We start from the raw sequence: 17453 nt of genomic DNA on the forward strand, positions 1-17453 counted from the left end.
ACACAAATATGGGTAGTTGCATATATTGGATTCAGTATTGTAATAATAGTATGCTAATAAGTACAGTATAAGAAGTTATTTTTATTATTTAATGTATTATGGGTTTGATGGAGCTTTTACATTTATCATGATGCATGGTAAAAATCTTGAAATATCAAATTGTTATGATAAATCATCAAATGTTGAATAACTGTAATAATGTGAAACAGGGCATTTGCAACTGTCGCACCGTCTCCATCCTCCGCCCATTCATTCTTTAATGAATCCTGTAGGCCTTGTGCTTCTTTATGTGTTGTGTTCTGCTATGTATGGGAGCTTAACTGGGATTTGGTGTTCCCCAGACCTCGCTCCAGCCACAGCACTGTTTGCAGGAGTAAGAGTGGCTCTCTGTTTGCTCCAGGCTTTAGTGTGGGTCTTCAAGGCCATCTGGTGAAAACAGAGAAGAAAGAGTCCTTTGTTTTCGAAATTGTCCCACAACAATTTTTTCCCCAGCTGGACTGAGGCATATTGTAGTATGATAAAAGTGGAAAAGAAGATATTGCACTTCTGATTCTCTTTGGGGGGAAAAAAATATTGGTTTACCTCAGCAATCCCAACTTTCCTCTCCCAAGTGTGAATGCTCTGTTGCAGCTTTTTGTGTTTGTCCTTGACATGCATGTACTCAGTGATATCAGGAGCCTGATAATCTGACATCTGGCAGCGCAGGTGTTGGTTGAGGGCCTCTGCCTTTAAACGTTCCTGACAATGGAGGGATGAAGCACACAAAGGGAGTTTGTTTAAAGGGCAGGAGACACTGAATAAAGTTTAAAGAAGAATTAAAAGAACTGATCACACACACACTGATCTTAAAGTTAGATTCATAACTTTGACTAATCTTTGGACTAATAACTAACCTTCTCATTATGCTGGATCTCCTCTTCAATTTTTGCAAGCATCTGCTTCCTGCTGGTGATGTCATTGCTCAACTCTGTAGACTCCCATGTCACATTCTGCAGCTTCTCCTGTTCACACGCACACATACACACAAGATGAAGGGATCAACGTTGCAACAAATGGTTGGAGTATGGATATGGTTCATAAATCTACACTAAATTACACTAGAAACGTCCCTGTCAAGCCAACTTTTAACAAGTCACCTTGTGTGAACTGAGGACACGTTGTACTTTCAAACTGTTGACTTGAAGTTCATCCAGATTTTGGTCAATTCTCAGCTCATTGTACTCCTGGAAAATTTCCTAGATAAAACACACAGCACCATACATTGTTACATTTATTTACTAGAAAAAATAAAGGGAAATTATAATCCACATTGAACAGGTAACATTTTTAAGTAGATATAGTTACAAGCACATAACCCTTGTTAGAAAAAGACACAGGCTGTGATTCACTGTTCTCTTGCAAAACATTGTAACTCACAAACTACACATTCAACTCTGCTCTCTCAGGCTCTCTGTATAGACCCTGTCTTTCATTCTCTACCTCGTACTCAGCTTTTCCCATGTCTTTTTTCTGTTGAAGCTGCTGCTGGAGCTTTTTCTCCTGGACCCTCAGTGTCTGGATGTTCAGATTTAACTTCTCCAACTGAGTGACCTGTTTGAGTTTTTTTATGTGTGTTTGTGAACAGAGCAGACAATGTGGACAACGGAAGGAAAATGATGTACTGGAGAAAGCAAATATAAGCAAAGAAGTGAGTAAAAGTAATAATCACTCAATATCCCATCTCTTTGTCCCTCTCATTAAAGAGTTATCAATAGAGTGTGTTATTCGCCCATTTACTTTAACAAAAAGAAATAATTTCTGTACTAAAATACAAGATAGTCAGAAAAACATCATGTTAGCATCCCTGACATTTTCCTGTCATTGCTAGGAAGCAATAAAAAACAGCTCAACATAATGGTTCAACTACATTTCCACAATAAGTTATAAAAGTTATTTTATTATCACTATATAACATATTTGGGTAAAAAAAAAAAACAATGTACAAAAAATGGAAAAATTTAAAATGGTACAAAATAACTATAAGATGTGTGCATATATTTAAATTAATTCCAATAATTTACTTTAAACAGTCACAAATGTAATATCTTTTGTAAGCTGAGTTAAAATGAGTGATCAAAATCTATTCAAATACTGCTTTGCACAGGTTGATGTCATTAGACCAAACCAGATTTCTACCTTTAATTTGTCTTCAAAGTACTGGAGCACCTTCTCTGGCTCCTTCATTTCCAATCTGTTGTCCTTCATAGGTTTGAGCAGTCTGCGTTCAAACTCTTTCTTGGCCTTCCTGATTCCTGCTAGACGCAATTCTGTCTCTTTCAGAGAGGCCTGGAAATACAAGCAGAATCACTGAGGAGAAATATACTTTAAGTATGCACTTTTTTGTTTGTGCAAGGGTGTGTTAGAACCTAACCTTGTAGTTGTCCTGGATTCTCTCATATCTCTGTTTGAGCTTCTCGTGGTCTTGTGCCGTATTTGTTACTTCCCTCTGTGCCACATAAAGTTTCTGTTCCAAGGTCAGCTGCTGGAGTCTATCTGATATGTAGGACCGGGACCGCCGCCTCCATCCATGGCCCTGAAAAGGCAAAATTATTCCGGTATTTCAGGAGTGCAGTACAGAGAGTTTTTCCCTTGTAACAGTGTAATTCTCAGTAGCTCTTGTCACTGGGTGTCACTTACCCCACCCTCCAGCTGGGAGGCTCCTGCTGCCCCAAGACCTTCTCCCCCAGCCTGAGACACCAGGTCCTGTGGATCCAGGCGGCTGATGAACTGTTCAAACATGTCATTCTCTGCCAGAAGGGCTGCATTGGAACACCTTGAGTGGACGTGAATAACAACAGCCTCAGTCAGCTAAGGAAAATGCTCAAAGCTATAAGTCTGGTTGCTTAAGCTGGAAACCTAAACCCAAATGCTTAAAAAAGGCGGTTCAAATTTTTATCAAACATGTCATACAGTGAGTCATAATGTGACCTGGCCTAGTTTAAGGAATGTGGCTGGACGTCTGACCCTCTACTATTAGCTAATGGTTCTAGGATATAGATGTGTTTAGGTAACATTTGACTACTATAACCATATTGCTGAACAACAGAACTAGCCAACGTTAGCATGTTGCACAAAATAGGTAGGTTAATAAAAGCGGCTTTAACTATACAAACTTCTTCTTAAACTATTTACCGAAAAGATGTTCTTAAACATGTATTTTCATTACCTTAGTTCTTCGACTCGGCTGTAGAGGAGTTCTTTTTCTTTTTGTGTGATCTCTTTTCCCTTGTCTTCTTCCATCACCAATAGTTCGCCCTCTACAGTTGCTAAGGTAAACTGAACCCCTGCGACGGTTGCTATGGGCAAGTGCTGCATTCAAGTACTTGTGAATTTAACTTGCAACCTTACTATGGAAGGATCTGCGTAACCCGTGAGTACAAACTATAGAAAAAAATCACCCTAGAATTTTTTTTCATGCCGTTCCTCATAAGTAAAGAAGCTTCTGTTGATGATATGGTAATTTTTTCTAGGGGCAGGCCTACAACTGTTTTTTCTAACATATTTTTCTTTTTTTCTCTTTTTCAGTTTCAGTTTCATTTATCCGAAACCAGGAATCGCTCTCGCTAAGACGGTCGAGGCCAGCCATTCTTTAGCAGCAACTACATGTTATTTTGCTAAGCGGGTGAAACCTGTTTCAGGATGACTTCAGTTATCTCTAAATTCATCATTAAGACCCTGTGCGACCACCAGGGATGTTTGGACTTCCAGCGCCTGGATGAGACTATCGCGCAGAATTTCACTGTTGCGGAACCAGTCATGCGAAGTGTTCTCTTCGACGACGGTAAAATAGCCATTAAAGCAGGCAGCGAGAAGGTGACTGGTGGTCAAATAATTAGCTCGGATAGTCTGGTCGTGGCCAAAACTAGTCTGCGAATCTGTCAGAAAAAACCCGGAGAGTGCCCGCAGTGTGATAGTTTACACCTGTGCAGGTATTTTGTCTGCGGGGACTGCACCTATGGGTAAGTAACCTACTGCTGTACGACACGTTAAAGGGTTTGTAATTTGCCTATTGTAAAGCAGTAGTCATAATAACAATGGTACCATAATGACGTTTGAGCAGCAGAAGCAGCGTTTACGTGCTTTAAACTTTAAATACCTACACACCCACACATTGTTTTCACTTTTGTCGCCTGCTAACACTTTTTCTCTTTTCTATGAGCATTGTTCTGTTAGTCCTGGTGTTTTCACATTTTATTGAATAACGTAGTGACGCAACCATCAATCCTTGTATAGCTAAATATTAGAAGAAAAATGTTAACTTATATGTTAAATGTTCGTCTCTTTGAGTCAATGTGGAAGAAAACAAACGTTCACATTTTTCCTTTTTTTCCTCCCTTTAAAAACATGAAAGAATTATGCATCAATTGTAAAGTCCACAAGATGGCAGCAGGGGGATAGCAGGAAAAGCACAGGTGAAATGAATGCTCATTAAAGGCGTTAGGTACATACAGGGCCACTGAGTCAGCAGGCACAATACCAGGCTGGACCTAAGTCACTTAAATGGAATGCAGTTAACACTATTAACAACACCTGTGCTTTTCCTGCTAAGACGTGTCAAAATATCTGCTGTGAAAATGGTCTATTCAGATCTTATTAGGTAACCTTGACCATCATTTTCCCCAGATAACCCACTCTACTGTACACTAGTGTGAAATTCTGTGGCACTTTATTATTATATTTTCTTAATTTAACCCACACATGATAATTATGAACAGGTTGGCTCCATATCCTGGTTATCAGCCACCAGTAGCCTATCAGTTGTGATAGTACATGACTGGAAATTTGTAAATCTCTACAGGTCTGTGTATCTACAAATACTAGATATGCCATATTTTAGTAGGTTAATTCTGTCTAACCCTTACCTGTCATTTTGTCATTTTTAGACAGAAGTGTAAAAATCCCCATAGTCTGGCTTCTCCATACAATGCAGAGCTTTTAAAGAAATATGGTCTTCAGGACTTGACGGAAAAACAGCTGTTCCAGCTGTTACTGCAGAATGATCCGTGGCTGCTTCCTGAGGTAGGTTTTGGTTTTGTCTCTTGTTATGGTGTAGAAAATAATTTATATTTCTGAATGAACTGTAATATATTCTTGTTGTCATATGGTCATCCTCCTCCATACACCCATCTAGATATGTCCACATTACAACAAGGGCAGTGGTTTGCATGGTTCCTGCAAGTTCAACACCGCCTGCATCAAGCTTCACATCTGCCAGCACTATTTCCAGGGTGACTGTATGTTTGGCACTTCCTGTAAGAGAGCCCATAATATTGATGCACAAGGAACGAAGATTTTCCGCGGATTCAGTCAGGAGAATATAAGAAACCTTCATGAGATCTACAGAAATAAATTCATCATCATGGGTCAATGGGCTACTCCTGTTCCTGGTAAAGAATTACTTCTATCGAAATATTATACTCTTGATTTTTTTGTCATCTAATGAGATGTGATATTTTACATATAAATACAAATAGATTGTATGTTTGTATGTATGTGTGTCATCTGCAGTGTCACCAAAGGTGAGAATCCCCATTCAGGAGCCTTCCCACCAGGCTTCCCACAAGGCCTCCAAACAGCCTTCCCACGGCAACCCTGGATCTCCCACCAGTTCTGCTTGTCCATCTAAACCTATGTGTGATGCTGACAGGGATGAAATCTGCCTCTTCTTCATTCGCAGACACTGCAGCTTCAAAGGTAACAATATTGCTGGTAGAACTAAAAAGTCACATTTACAGTACAGTAACTCCTCAAGACATACTGTATGTGTGACTCTGTGAGAAAAGAAATGTTTATGTGTACCACTGCCTAAATGAGTGCCTTTGTATCCTTGTATTTTTCCCAGAGAAGTGTGTTCGTGTTCATTGGCACCTACCTTACAGATGGCAGGTTCTAGACAGTGATCATAAGACCTGGAAGGATTTGCCTAATATGGAGGACATTGAGAAGGCCTACTGTGACCCAGGACTTGAAAGTGACATGAATCAACCATTGCCCATCTCAGGGATTTTCGGTTTCCTTCGTCTTCAAAGGTGCATGAATGAAGAAACACCACAGAGATACACACAGTCTTTTAGTTTATAAATATATTGTAGAGAAACTTAAACTTTTTAACTTCTCTTGAGAAAATTTGAGATTTACTGTTCTTACACTGCTTGCTTTCAGCCCCCCTGTCGTGCAGTCAGTTAATTTCAAGACGATGACATATGAAGGGTCTCCAGTTCGTCGGCTGTCCACTGCCTCCTCTGTTTCAAAGCCCCCTCACTTCATTCTTACAACAGAGTGGCTTTGGTACTGGAAGGATGACACCGGGATATGGATGGAGTTTGGACAGGTCAGTCAGATCAGTACAAATAGTGAAGTAATGTGTCTTTGTGATGATCAGATGTAAAGTCAGTTTTAAGAGCCTGCGATCCTTAATAGTGCCTGTTTGAAGGAACAAGTAGATTTAGATTTGCTACGTTCCCCTCTGCACTCTTCGTTAATTAATTTTTCCACATTTGATCACTGGCAAATGTAAAATCTGAACATTGCTGGATGGTTCTCTGCTTTTTGTGTTAGGGTGATTTGGACACACCAGCCTCTGTCACTTCTGAAACTCTGGAGAATGTGTACCTGGCAGACAGAGATACAGAGATTCCTTTCAGTGCTGGCAGACAGAAGTATATTCTCCACTTCAAAGGCGAGGCAGGAACACAGCAGATGTATCAAGAGAACTTAAAACACAAAACTAAGAGAGAGGTCAAGAGAAGGCCTCGCTTTGTGTCTGCTCATGATGTGAAGCTGAAGCTGGACAGGTATTTTTCATTTCCTGTAATAGACAGACTTTGCATTGTCCTTGCAATTCTAACACTACTGCTTTGGATATCTCAGTGCCTCAAATGACTTCATCAGTCGGGAAGTTCTTACTTTATGTTTGTATTCTCTGTAGTACATCATCACCCAGCTCCAAATCCAGCTCCTCCACAGCTGAATGTGTCCCATCCCACTGGGACAAGAGTGCCCTACCTGATTTTGGATACAAGGTATCTTTACAGCATGTATTCATGTGCTATATTTTTATTTATTTATTTATTTGACTGTTTTGTGCTTAATGATTTGTTTATCTGCGTTTTACTCTTATCTTTTAGCTTGTACCCATCTCCAAATCTGTGAAGGACTATGATATGATCGAGATGTTGTTTAAGCGCACTATGCCTCATAGTAAAATTAACAGCATCAAGAGGATCCAGAACCCCTCACTGTGGAAAGTCTTTCAATGGTAAATCAGTTTAAGAAAAAGTTAGCTTCTTTGCTTTCTTGCATAGAGTTAGGTAAGAACATTGATAACACTCTGTGTTAAATATGAAGCTACCATGCACCCAAACAAGGGAAAACCGCTCACCTGCCTCTGTCCAAACATAACAAAATCTGCCTACCAGCACCTCTTTTATCTCATTTGTGTGAAAATAACACACTTTGGGTTCCCACTATGTGTCAATGTACTGCATTCATTCTAAGTCAGGCACAGTAACTTTCATTAGTTTCTGCTGGTTGCCTGGCTTCCTCAAGGCCAAAGCCCGACTTGCCATTTCCCCCTATTTTCAGTCTTTACCGTAAGTGAGTTAAGCTAAAATAAGCTAAACTAAGCTAATCAGCTGCTGGCTGTAGCTTTATACTTACCTTACAGATGAGAGCAATATGAACAAAAGCTAATAAGCATTTTTCCCCCTAAAACATCATTACATAACATTTTTTGTCTGGCTTCTTCAGGCAGAAAGACCAGATGAAGTTGAGGAATGGAGGGACAGATGTGAATCAGATGTACTTGTTCCATGGGACAGACGAGTCCCTGATTGAGGCCATCTGTGAGCAAAACTTTGACTGGAGGATGTGCGGTGTCCATGGCACGGCCTATGGCAAAGGTACAGTAAAACAGCCTCAGCTGCTGATCCAGTAATACAATGACTATAGAGCATCCAGTATCGAATATTGACAAGCCATAGAAGAAATATGTCTTTTCTGATATGGAGTAGTAAGTTCTACTTACTGAACTGAAAAAAGCAGCATATTTTACTGTGGCAGTAGAAAAGAAGCCATCACACTTTTTCCTTTAAACTGTGTCAACACTAACACTTCCTTATTTGTTAGGGAGCTATTTTGCCAAAGATGCGTCCTACTCAGACAGATACGCCAGCATCAAAAGAAGCATGAACAAGATCATGTTTGTTGCTCTGGTCCTGGTGGGGGAGTACAGCAGAGGAGCGAGCAACTATGTCCGACCCCCGCCAAAAGGAAAGGGTAGAACCCTCTATGACAGTTGTGTTGACTCTGAGAGCAACCCCAGCATCTATGTTGTCTTTGAAAAACAACAGATTTATCCAGAGTATGTTATCGATTACTCCTAAGTCATACCGCTGTTGTTTCCTTTACTGAAGATTTTAGTCCAGGAAAAACTATTATGGAATGCTCTTTACTCCGACTAGTAGCAGCTAGTGGCTTGGGTAGAAGTATTTAGATCCTTTACAAAATGTAAGACTAAATTCAAAATCTTACTTTAGGTAAAGCACAGAAGTTTTATCAAATAATTATGCTTCAAGTATTAAAAGTAAAAGCAGGACAATGATAAGGTGATTTTAACTACTTTATATACTGTTGGGTGGTTTGATCTATAGCAAAGCATTATATTCTATAAACTGATACTTACAATATTTCCCTCTGTAATGTAGTGGAGTAGAAGTGTAAAGTAAGTGGGATTTTTCACTGCTGACAAATTTATAATTAGCCAAAAAATACTTCTTTTTACATTTTAGAAATATATGGAATCACTATATGGATCATATAGAATATGAACAGATTATACTGCTTTTTATGTAAATGCATATAGTCTATGTTTATGATTGGTGGCATCTGTTTTGTTGGTAGCGTGTGTTTTGTTGTGGTATGAGGGCAACAAAATGATCTGGTGTTAACATATGGAATGAAATACACTTTGTTGAGTAATAAACACATTTTAAAATGCCATTAAATTAGTCTATGTAATTATTTAACCCCTTTATTTTCACAGTGCATCATTATGTTGGAATATTTAGTTACACACAATTAGCATTTGACCCTTCATGAATTTCCCCTAGGGGATAAATAAAGTATCTATCTATTTTAAATGTACACCATTCAAGCAGGGACATTCAGACCTCTGCCTTTAATCACCTTTGATCCTTTTCGCTGGAATATACACGTTTCAGTATTTCACAGAAACATTTGGATTCATCATCAGTAATTCTCTCAGTGCATACATGCAAGACTAAAATTCATTAATTCATTAACTCAAAATCTTTTCCAAGCATTGGTTAAAATTCAGTCTAGAAAAAATTTTGCTTCCAACATGAGAAACAGTTAAGTTTCAGTAAAGTGTTTTCAAGAATAATGAATGACATCATCCAGAGAAAAGTGATAAAATGTAAAAACCTAATATGCACCAAGAAATTGTGAAACTCTAAAGTAGCAGCTTTTAATTGAGCAGATAAACACCTTTCATAACAGTACTGTTATGGCCTGTTCAAAATCACTACAAAATATTCAGTATTGCTATACACTGAGGTAATCGGCTGAGAGTTGCTCTCTTTAAAGTAGAGCAAAATTCTGTTCTTTTGTTTGCTCTTGTCTTTCTTCTCACCTCCAGCTCCCTCTGTCATCCTTACTTTTTCATCACCATAACAACTGATGAAGCCATCAGAAGGGAGTTCAGAGGGACCTCAACTGTGTGCTCCACAGCACCTGACACTTTTGCACCTATGTCATTTATCATTACAGCATAGCAATAGGCCACGTACCAGCTCATCCCTCAAGAAAAAAAAGGCACAAGATGAGAACAATGATTGAGGTATGCAGTGCACTGTAACTAAGGAAATCTGTGGAAATATTTAGCTTTAAATGGAATTACAGATCCAGAAAATTGTTCACGCACTGTGTGTCACAGTCACAAAACATGGACCTACAGGACAGTTTGTACTTTTCACAGAATCCAAGAACATGAATGGTGAGTTTCTAATCATCTGGTGGAGAGTTCAACTGAGCTCTTCCCATGCTTCTTCTTGTGATTTTCACAAATATGCCATTTTTAGGTCCTAAAGTGCTTGATGATTTCAACTCAAGAGGAACCTGCATAAAGAAAAGAATACCATATGTTAAAGAACTTTTTCCATACAGATTTGTGTTTTTCAGATTTAGCATTACATTGTTACTGTTTACTGTAAATAGTTGACAGTTTATATTAGTTAACTGTTGTACAAAAATTACAGCAGTCTTTTTCATTAGATGTCTAATGAAAGCCATTAATAACTGTATACACACACACACACATTTACATATATATGTATGTATGTATATACACACACACACACACACACACACAGTGATAGTTCATTTTTTCCGTTGTGAGTTTGAATCCTCTAAAACTCAAAATCATGTTTATTACATTGTTATCTTTAGTGTTTAAACTATCCAACCCACCTTTGTCTCGGAGCAGGCCACAATGCTGTACTTGTGAAACAGACGGACCAAAGCCATTTTGATCTCCAGCTGAGCAAGTCTCATTCCCACACAGTTACGGGGACCAGCACCAAATGGCAGGTATACAAATGGATGTCGACTGGCCTTGGCCTCTGGTGTGAATCTGGAAAGCAACAACATGTTACATTTCTGAATGAATTTAAAGCAGTAGTGAATAAGAGTCACTCAATATGCAAATACTAAATCTATAGGAGACTTGAAACACAAGGTTTATACTTTTGCTTAACTACTCTAGTAGTCTCCTACCTCTCAGGGATGAACCTCTCAGGCTCTGGCCAGTGTTCTGGGTCGTAATGAAGGAAGCCTGCTGGGATCTCCAGTGTCGCTCCTTTAGGGAGGACCTGGCCGTTCACCACACAGTCCTGGTCGATATCTCGTGCAAACCTTTGTGGGATAAAATGCCATGGAAAAGAATGAAACTGCATGTTTTATAGACCCTCAAACTCAACTCATTTGTTCTTCTTTAGTCCATGTGATTACTTTATAGTCTTGTTCAATATAATAATAAATACTATAATAGTGATAAAGCTAGTAAACAAGCATCCTTTATCCTCATTTAATGTCTTCCTTTACCTGAATCCAGGAGGGTAGAGGCGCAGTGCTTCACATATAACCATGTCCAAATACTTCAGCTCCTGAACATTTGTGTAATCTGGTGAATCCTACAACAGGTAGCACAAGATAAACCCATAACTGTTCACAACTATCATCTCATTTCATAACTAGATGAAGCAAACAAGATCAGATCAAACCACAAAATAATACACTCACATATCTAGTATAGAACTCATCCACCTCTTCCTGTACTTTGTGTTGACATTCAGGGTGGATGGCCAGGAGGTAGCAGGTGAAGGCCAATGTGTTGCTGCTCGTTTCATAGCCTGCCAGGAGGAAGACAAAAGCTTGACCCACGATCTCATCCTCAGTCATCATCTTTTTCTGAGGACGCCTAGTCTGTGGCTCCTGTGGGTGAAGAGGGTTATTGTCCTGATCTGAGGTAGATGGCTGGGTTTGCTGGTTCCTGTGATCGAGCTCATCAGTGCGGTTCGCTGTATCAAAGTTTTCTAAAGACACAGACTCTTTGCTGATTCGAGCGTCCAACATCAGCTGAAGGAAGTCTCGACGCCTCTACAAGCAAAAGAAATAATTCATCAGTCATTCATCATTCAAAAAACTATAGATCAGAAATGGTATCCATGAAGAAAGTACAAGACAGTACACTGCATAAATAAATAAAAAATGATCAAGAAGAAAGTGGAAGCCCTGTTTAAAGTGGGAACGCAAGTTCCAATTTAAGATAGTTAAAAGTCCATAAGATTCACCTGTTCAGGAGGCTGCTCATCTCTCTGCTTAATGATCCTCTGAATGCTGTTGATAAAGAACTGATTCATCTGGTCTCGTCTTTTGTTGGGGATGAGTCCCGCCAAAGGAGCCATGATGAAGGGAAAAGCAACTGGACACACAAACCAGATTTGTTGGTGTAAGCCAACCTGAAATGCCAACTGTGCAGAATTTCACACGACTTAATGTACGATGGCATTATGTTCCACTGTCCAATGGCATTATGTTCCACTGTCCAATGTAATAATTCAAATGTTTATATATATATATATATATATATATATATTATATATATATATATATATATATATATATATATATATATATATATATATATATATATATATATATATACTCAAGAGGTGGATGAGTTCTATACTATATATATATATATATATATATATATATATACAAATACATTGAACCCACTGAAAAACAGCATGATGGGTCTGAAGAAAGAAAAGGAGAAGAACATCTGAGCGTGGCGGACAAACGGGTCATCTGGGTTGTTCTGAGAGTCCACCTGAGTTCCAAATGCCACACTGGCAATAACATCCATGGTGAAGCAGCCAAAACATCTGCCAAAGAGACACGCAAACAAAAATATGAGTCAGGACAGAAAAAGACACTATAACTCTGACTGCCTTTGTTCAGTGTGTGTGTGTGATTACCTGTGGATGTCAAAGGCTTCTCCTGACTCAGCATACACATCCAAGTTGTTCATCAGGGCACCGATGGCCGTGTTGATGAGTGGAACCATCTACGAGAAAAATAGAAAAGACAGTGACACTTGGGATAACTACTATGATGTCTGATAATGGAAAGACACGAATGAAACTGTCTTGTCAATATCGCTTTAGGTAAATATCGGTCCATAAATACCACAAAGGAGGAAAAGGTCAATGTGGTTCAAGAAACAAAGCAAGCACAGTCACACCAAACAGATGAATATATCAATAAATGCAAATACAGTAAATGCTTCAATAATTAAAAGATTATATATAGACTTCCTAACCTCAATCTATGACAGACAGTAACTTATCAGACAAACATTTTTTCCCTTAGTTGTCTGTGAGGTGTATCATGCAGCCATGTACGATCTGCTTCACTACTTGACAAATTTGAAGACAAGTAAAAAGTCTTTGTAACAATTATTGGTTACCCAATTAATCTGAGCATTCTTATGTCACCTCTTTCATCTTGGCAGCACTGAAGGATGGGGTCAGGATGCTCCGCACTCTCTTCCAGCGTTCATTCCTCAACATGAGCAGACAGTCAGTCATGGGCTTGGAGGCAAAGCGAATTGTCTGTATAGAGAAGCAGAAGATGACGGCACAAATGTCCACTGCTGAATCATGAGTAAGTACATAATTCACATTTTTTACTTTGGTTACTGTCCTCACCATTCTGTTTGGGAAACTGCTGAAGTCTCTGACCATCACCTGTCTGAGTATGTCAGGGTCCGCTACCACCACCACCGGTCTGCGCCCCAAATAGTACCTAGTATATACCAAGTAAAGTCTCATTAGAACCACATTATCTTAATGCTGCAAACATACATTAGGTTTTTACCAAGCAACTATCAACCTCATTTTACAGTGTATAAGAATTCAAATCTGTTTATTTACCCACAAACTCTGCCATGTGTCCTTATGAGATCGGCGAGCGGGTTCATAAAACCCTGAAAAGAACATTACAAGAACAATATTAACTTCATGTAAATTGCAGAAAGGGTAACAGTGTGGCAGCTCACAACTCTTTTACTTGCCTCTGTAAAAGCTGCATATTTAGCAGTGAACAGACTACCTGATAAAAGGACCAGCACTGAAACTCACCTGTTATCACTGATCAAAACTAAAAGCCACAGAAAGAGGAATTATACAAATTAAGGGAAGCACCTATGTTTGTGTGTACACATGCACTGTGTACATTTTTACATGAAGCCCTCACGTAAGAATGTGCATGAAGCCTTCATGATGAAGCACATTTGTGAAACCATGTGTGTGGGTTTGTTTATCTGTATGTGTGTACATGTGGGAAGTATCAAAGGAAAAACAGGAAACATATTTTTGGCTCAACATGTTGTTGACTTGTGAGACAAATGGGCTTTTGCCAAATCCTTCAAATGAAAAGATAATTTTTTTTATCTGAGACCTGAAAGAATCTAGTACTTAAAAATGTCTCATAATCCACACATTTTAGGTTAAAGGTAAAGTAAAAAAGTGAGAGAGCCAGGGGTTAATTGAAATTTAATGAAAATTGCAATTACCTGGCGAAACATGAATATGTTGCCAAAGAAAGGTACTGGCTTTGGATGTTTGATGCCACATCGCGAAAGGACTGAAAACGGGCAAATTGAATACCTAGAAAAAAAGAGCACAGTTTTGGGTTAAAGAGTGATGAATGAAAAACAGCAAATACAGTGACAAATATAGACCAACATTTTCCTAAATATCCTGCTTTTGCCCTGAGGGTGTTCTAGAGTTTCTTTATGTGTGTAAAAATGCGTGCTTTATGTTACTGGCAGATTATATAACTGACTTCATTTCTACGGCAGGTGCAACATCATGAACACAAGAAGGGATTTAAAATATTTATTCACCAGTAGAGAAGACCAAGAAAGATGAGGAAGAGGCTGAGCGTCATAGACAATCCACTGGCCTGAATGTGAAATACATTGAGGAAGTCCACGATAGCCTCCATGATGGAAAAGCACCTCTCAGTTCTTCAACAACAGCATTAGATAAAGATGCCTGGAAAGTAAGGAGAGGTCAGAAAAAGATTTGAACAGTAAGAAAGCTGCTGAATAGATGTTAATGACAACTTTACAACTTCACTTCAAGTATTTGATCTAGTTAAACACAAAAACCTCAATACCTGTTTTAAAGTATTGTATTATAGCTCTGAATCATGACTCCAGCACATGACATTAAAAGGACACCTTGGCACTCCTTGGCAGTGCTCAACTTCAACCTGCATTTTTAAAATGCAGGGGAATGTCTAGTTCCGCTTTACATAACCAGTACCCTCACATGTATTTGGCAGGCACAAATGCTTCACTGGGCGACTGTCAACATGCCACAGTTTACTGGCAAACACCTATGAACACCATTGCCACAGCTAAAGCGCATACTCTTAAAACAGCTGACCACAGCCTTTTTTTTATTTAAGCAGAAATGCAGCGTTTAAAACTCCGACGTCATAGGTCATTTGACATGCTAGGCTACAAGCTAGCTAACAATACATAACATGTTGTCTACTCATTAATGTCTTTTGTGCACGACATGTAACATTTTTATGTAACTTTTTCATGTACCATATCCGCGCCATCATTATATCTGGAGAAAGTCTGTAATATTGTGTTTAAAACCTGACCAAAACATATGCACTTACCTCACGGTTGGTACATGTAAATATTATTGTGAAGTCTTCCTCCCTTTTTTCATTAGCCCCTCACTCCATAAAGCTGGGCTCCATACTGCCACCTACTGCACCGGAGCATATAACATCTAGCAGGACTAAACCTGTGGATCCGTGCATGAAGTATAATTTTTCTGTTCTCAAGCTGATATGTCAGACTGGGTGGGTGGAGATTCACCTGTCAGAGGACAGGGGAGGAGATTGTATAGGTCACCGTGTGTTTACAACCGCGATCCCTTTGTTAGAGACCATGCTGCCACACAGTAAGTTGCTGGAAACTGATGTCCTTTGTTTGATGTTATTTATTGTTTATTTCTTTCAAATTATGTATACCTTCAATGAATCTTAATTTGTGGGTTTATTTGACCTGTTTCCCTTTTCCTTTGGATGCATTAAGAATGAAAGATGTTTTAGTTACCCTTTCTTTATTATTTTTGTGGTATGTATAGTGGTGGTATAGTCTGATATCAGCAGGGAGGTTATTCCAGAGGAAAGGGGGCTGATAGTAAAAGGCTCTGCAGCCAGCAGATATATAAAGAATGAGTTTAATTAAAATATGAAACCATTGTTGGTTAAGTGATCACAGAGAGGCGGAGAAAGTATTCATCTGCTGTTTTTGCTGACTGTTTCCTACTCATATGGGACACTAAATGTATTATACTACACCTTGTTCCAATTACCAATAGACAAAACATGAAGTGACATGTTTTATAGTTACCATACATGAACAAACATACAGCAAAAATATATAAAATCTTTGATTTTCGCCAGTGTCCTCAACATTTTAACACACAGCACACTCCAATAGATTTTTATATAACACTTAAAATACTGATATTTTCTTTACCTTTAATTTGATTAAACAGTATAAACAAAACAAAAATCAACTACTACTTTCTAAAATGTATTTAAATGGCCTCCAGACAATGAAGCATGGGATGATAATACATTTTTTTAAAACAAAATTTTCACTAGTCCAATTTTAAAAGATGCCAATTTCAATGATTACTTAAATCATGAGTTAAATATACAGAACAATACAATACATATAATCATATGCACATATAGTATATTTTATATGTCCAAGACATGAGAGGAGTGGTTATTTTGTTTGGTCATTATCTATTTGGATTTTTAAAAAATTGTTAACTGACTTTTCTTCAGCCTTTCCCATTTATTTCAAATTTGGTTACTGAGCAACTTTTGAAGAACAGGTGCAACAGTCACAGGAAAAATAGAAAGAATTTTTACACCAGCTGACAAAAATATGTTTCAAAGTTGCACCACTAACTGACTTTTTGAACATCAGCTCAGAATAGTAAGTATGATTAAGCACCTTCTCTTTTTATCTGTGGCAAGGGCTACATTTGAAGTTATGAATCATTCATGCAGAAGAAAAAGCCTAAATGTGACCTCTAGAAAGTAAAGTGGTTGTGGTCCCTCAGTGGTAAAACCATGTGGCTTCCTGTTGCAATTCCTCAAACTGCCTGTAGAGGACACTCCCACACCATATTATCTATGTACCAACGCTGCCACAGCTTCAGAAATAGTGTTAACAATATGGCTTTTATTCCACTAAAGAACAGAGCTCAATCTGAATAAAAAGCCCACATATAAACACATCAGTGACACCCATTGCAAGGATCACATGTCTCAGCTTCTACTGTCTGCAAAAGTAATAAAGTGTTTATTTGCAGTGTGTATTTTGCACATAAAACAAAATAATACAACCCTTCCCTTCTTTTCTTTTTGTGTGTACGGACACATTGAGCAAAATTGTTGTCATTTGTTTTCATTTTAGTTGACTATATATTGGTCATTTAAATCGGTTCTATTCAGGAAAAAAAACAACCTTTCTCATGTCGCTAAAGTCACTGAGGCAAACAATATCTTTGGCCCCCTGCTCAACCACTTACAGTAGATTAAAAGACTGTCTGGGAGAAAAAGGTAAAATACTCCATTAGTGTTCTCAGCATAGAATGCAATATTCACTGAGGAAGCGTTCATTGTATTTCATCCATCTTCAGCTGAGTTTCTTTTCACTTATGAAGAGGAAAGTGGATTTTAATGCAAAATAAAAAATCAGCAAGCAATGCAATGCATGC

General features: G+C 38.4%; 3 protein-coding genes across 5 annotated transcripts; 1 reads left to right on the top strand and 2 right to left on the bottom strand.

The window, feature by feature from the left end:
- Positions 1–75: 75 nt before the first annotated feature.
- On the bottom strand, positions 76–3354 carry ccdc113 (coiled-coil domain containing 113). Of its 2 annotated transcripts, XM_056387767.1 has the most exons (9): positions 3206–3354; positions 2677–2812; positions 2411–2572; positions 2176–2325; positions 1480–1590; positions 1137–1235; positions 894–1001; positions 583–738; positions 76–426 (listed from the first exon to the last, which is right to left on the bottom strand). In XM_056387767.1, the coding sequence occupies exons 1-9, from the start codon at positions 3352–3354 to the stop codon at positions 286–288; spliced, it is 1212 nt and encodes a 403-aa protein (XP_056243742.1). In that variant the 3' UTR covers positions 76–285. The 2 variants fall into 2 exon arrangements, with proteins under 2 accessions (XP_056243742.1, XP_056243743.1); XM_056387768.1 differs by lacking the exon at positions 1480–1590.
- Positions 3355–3570: 216 nt separating this feature from the next.
- On the top strand, positions 3571–9692 carry parp12a (poly (ADP-ribose) polymerase family, member 12a). Its single transcript, XM_056387764.1, has 11 exons — positions 3571–3998; positions 4923–5058; positions 5171–5426; positions 5548–5733; positions 5882–6068; positions 6202–6370; positions 6598–6833; positions 6968–7061; positions 7167–7297; positions 7789–7940; positions 8167–9692. The coding sequence occupies exons 1-11, from the start codon at positions 3679–3681 to the stop codon at positions 8421–8423; spliced, it is 2124 nt and encodes a 707-aa protein (XP_056243739.1). The 5' UTR covers positions 3571–3678; the 3' UTR covers positions 8424–9692.
- Positions 9055–16122, bottom strand: tbxas1 (thromboxane A synthase 1 (platelet)). Of its 2 annotated transcripts, none has more exons than XM_056387765.1 (14): positions 15322–16122; positions 14531–14681; positions 14198–14291; positions 13557–13609; positions 13332–13428; positions 13119–13235; positions 12600–12688; positions 12358–12506; positions 11910–12040; positions 11359–11715; positions 11161–11249; positions 10834–10971; positions 10528–10690; positions 9055–10176 (listed from the first exon to the last, which is right to left on the bottom strand). In XM_056387765.1, exons 2-14 carry the CDS (start codon positions 14629–14631, stop codon positions 10063–10065), a joined length of 1692 nt encoding a protein of 563 aa, XP_056243740.1. In that variant the 5' UTR covers positions 14632–14681; positions 15322–16122; the 3' UTR covers positions 9055–10062. The 2 variants fall into 2 exon arrangements, with proteins under 2 accessions (XP_056243740.1, XP_056243741.1); XM_056387766.1 differs by lacking the exon at positions 15322–16122 and adding an exon at positions 14961–15302.
- Between the last annotated feature and the right edge of the window lie 1331 nt (positions 16123–17453).

The sequence above is a fragment of the Seriola aureovittata genome, chromosome 10, assembly GCF_021018895.1.
Source record: "Seriola aureovittata isolate HTS-2021-v1 ecotype China chromosome 10, ASM2101889v1, whole genome shotgun sequence".
In the NCBI taxonomy this organism is placed as follows: Eukaryota; Metazoa; Chordata; class Actinopteri; order Carangiformes; family Carangidae; genus Seriola; species Seriola aureovittata.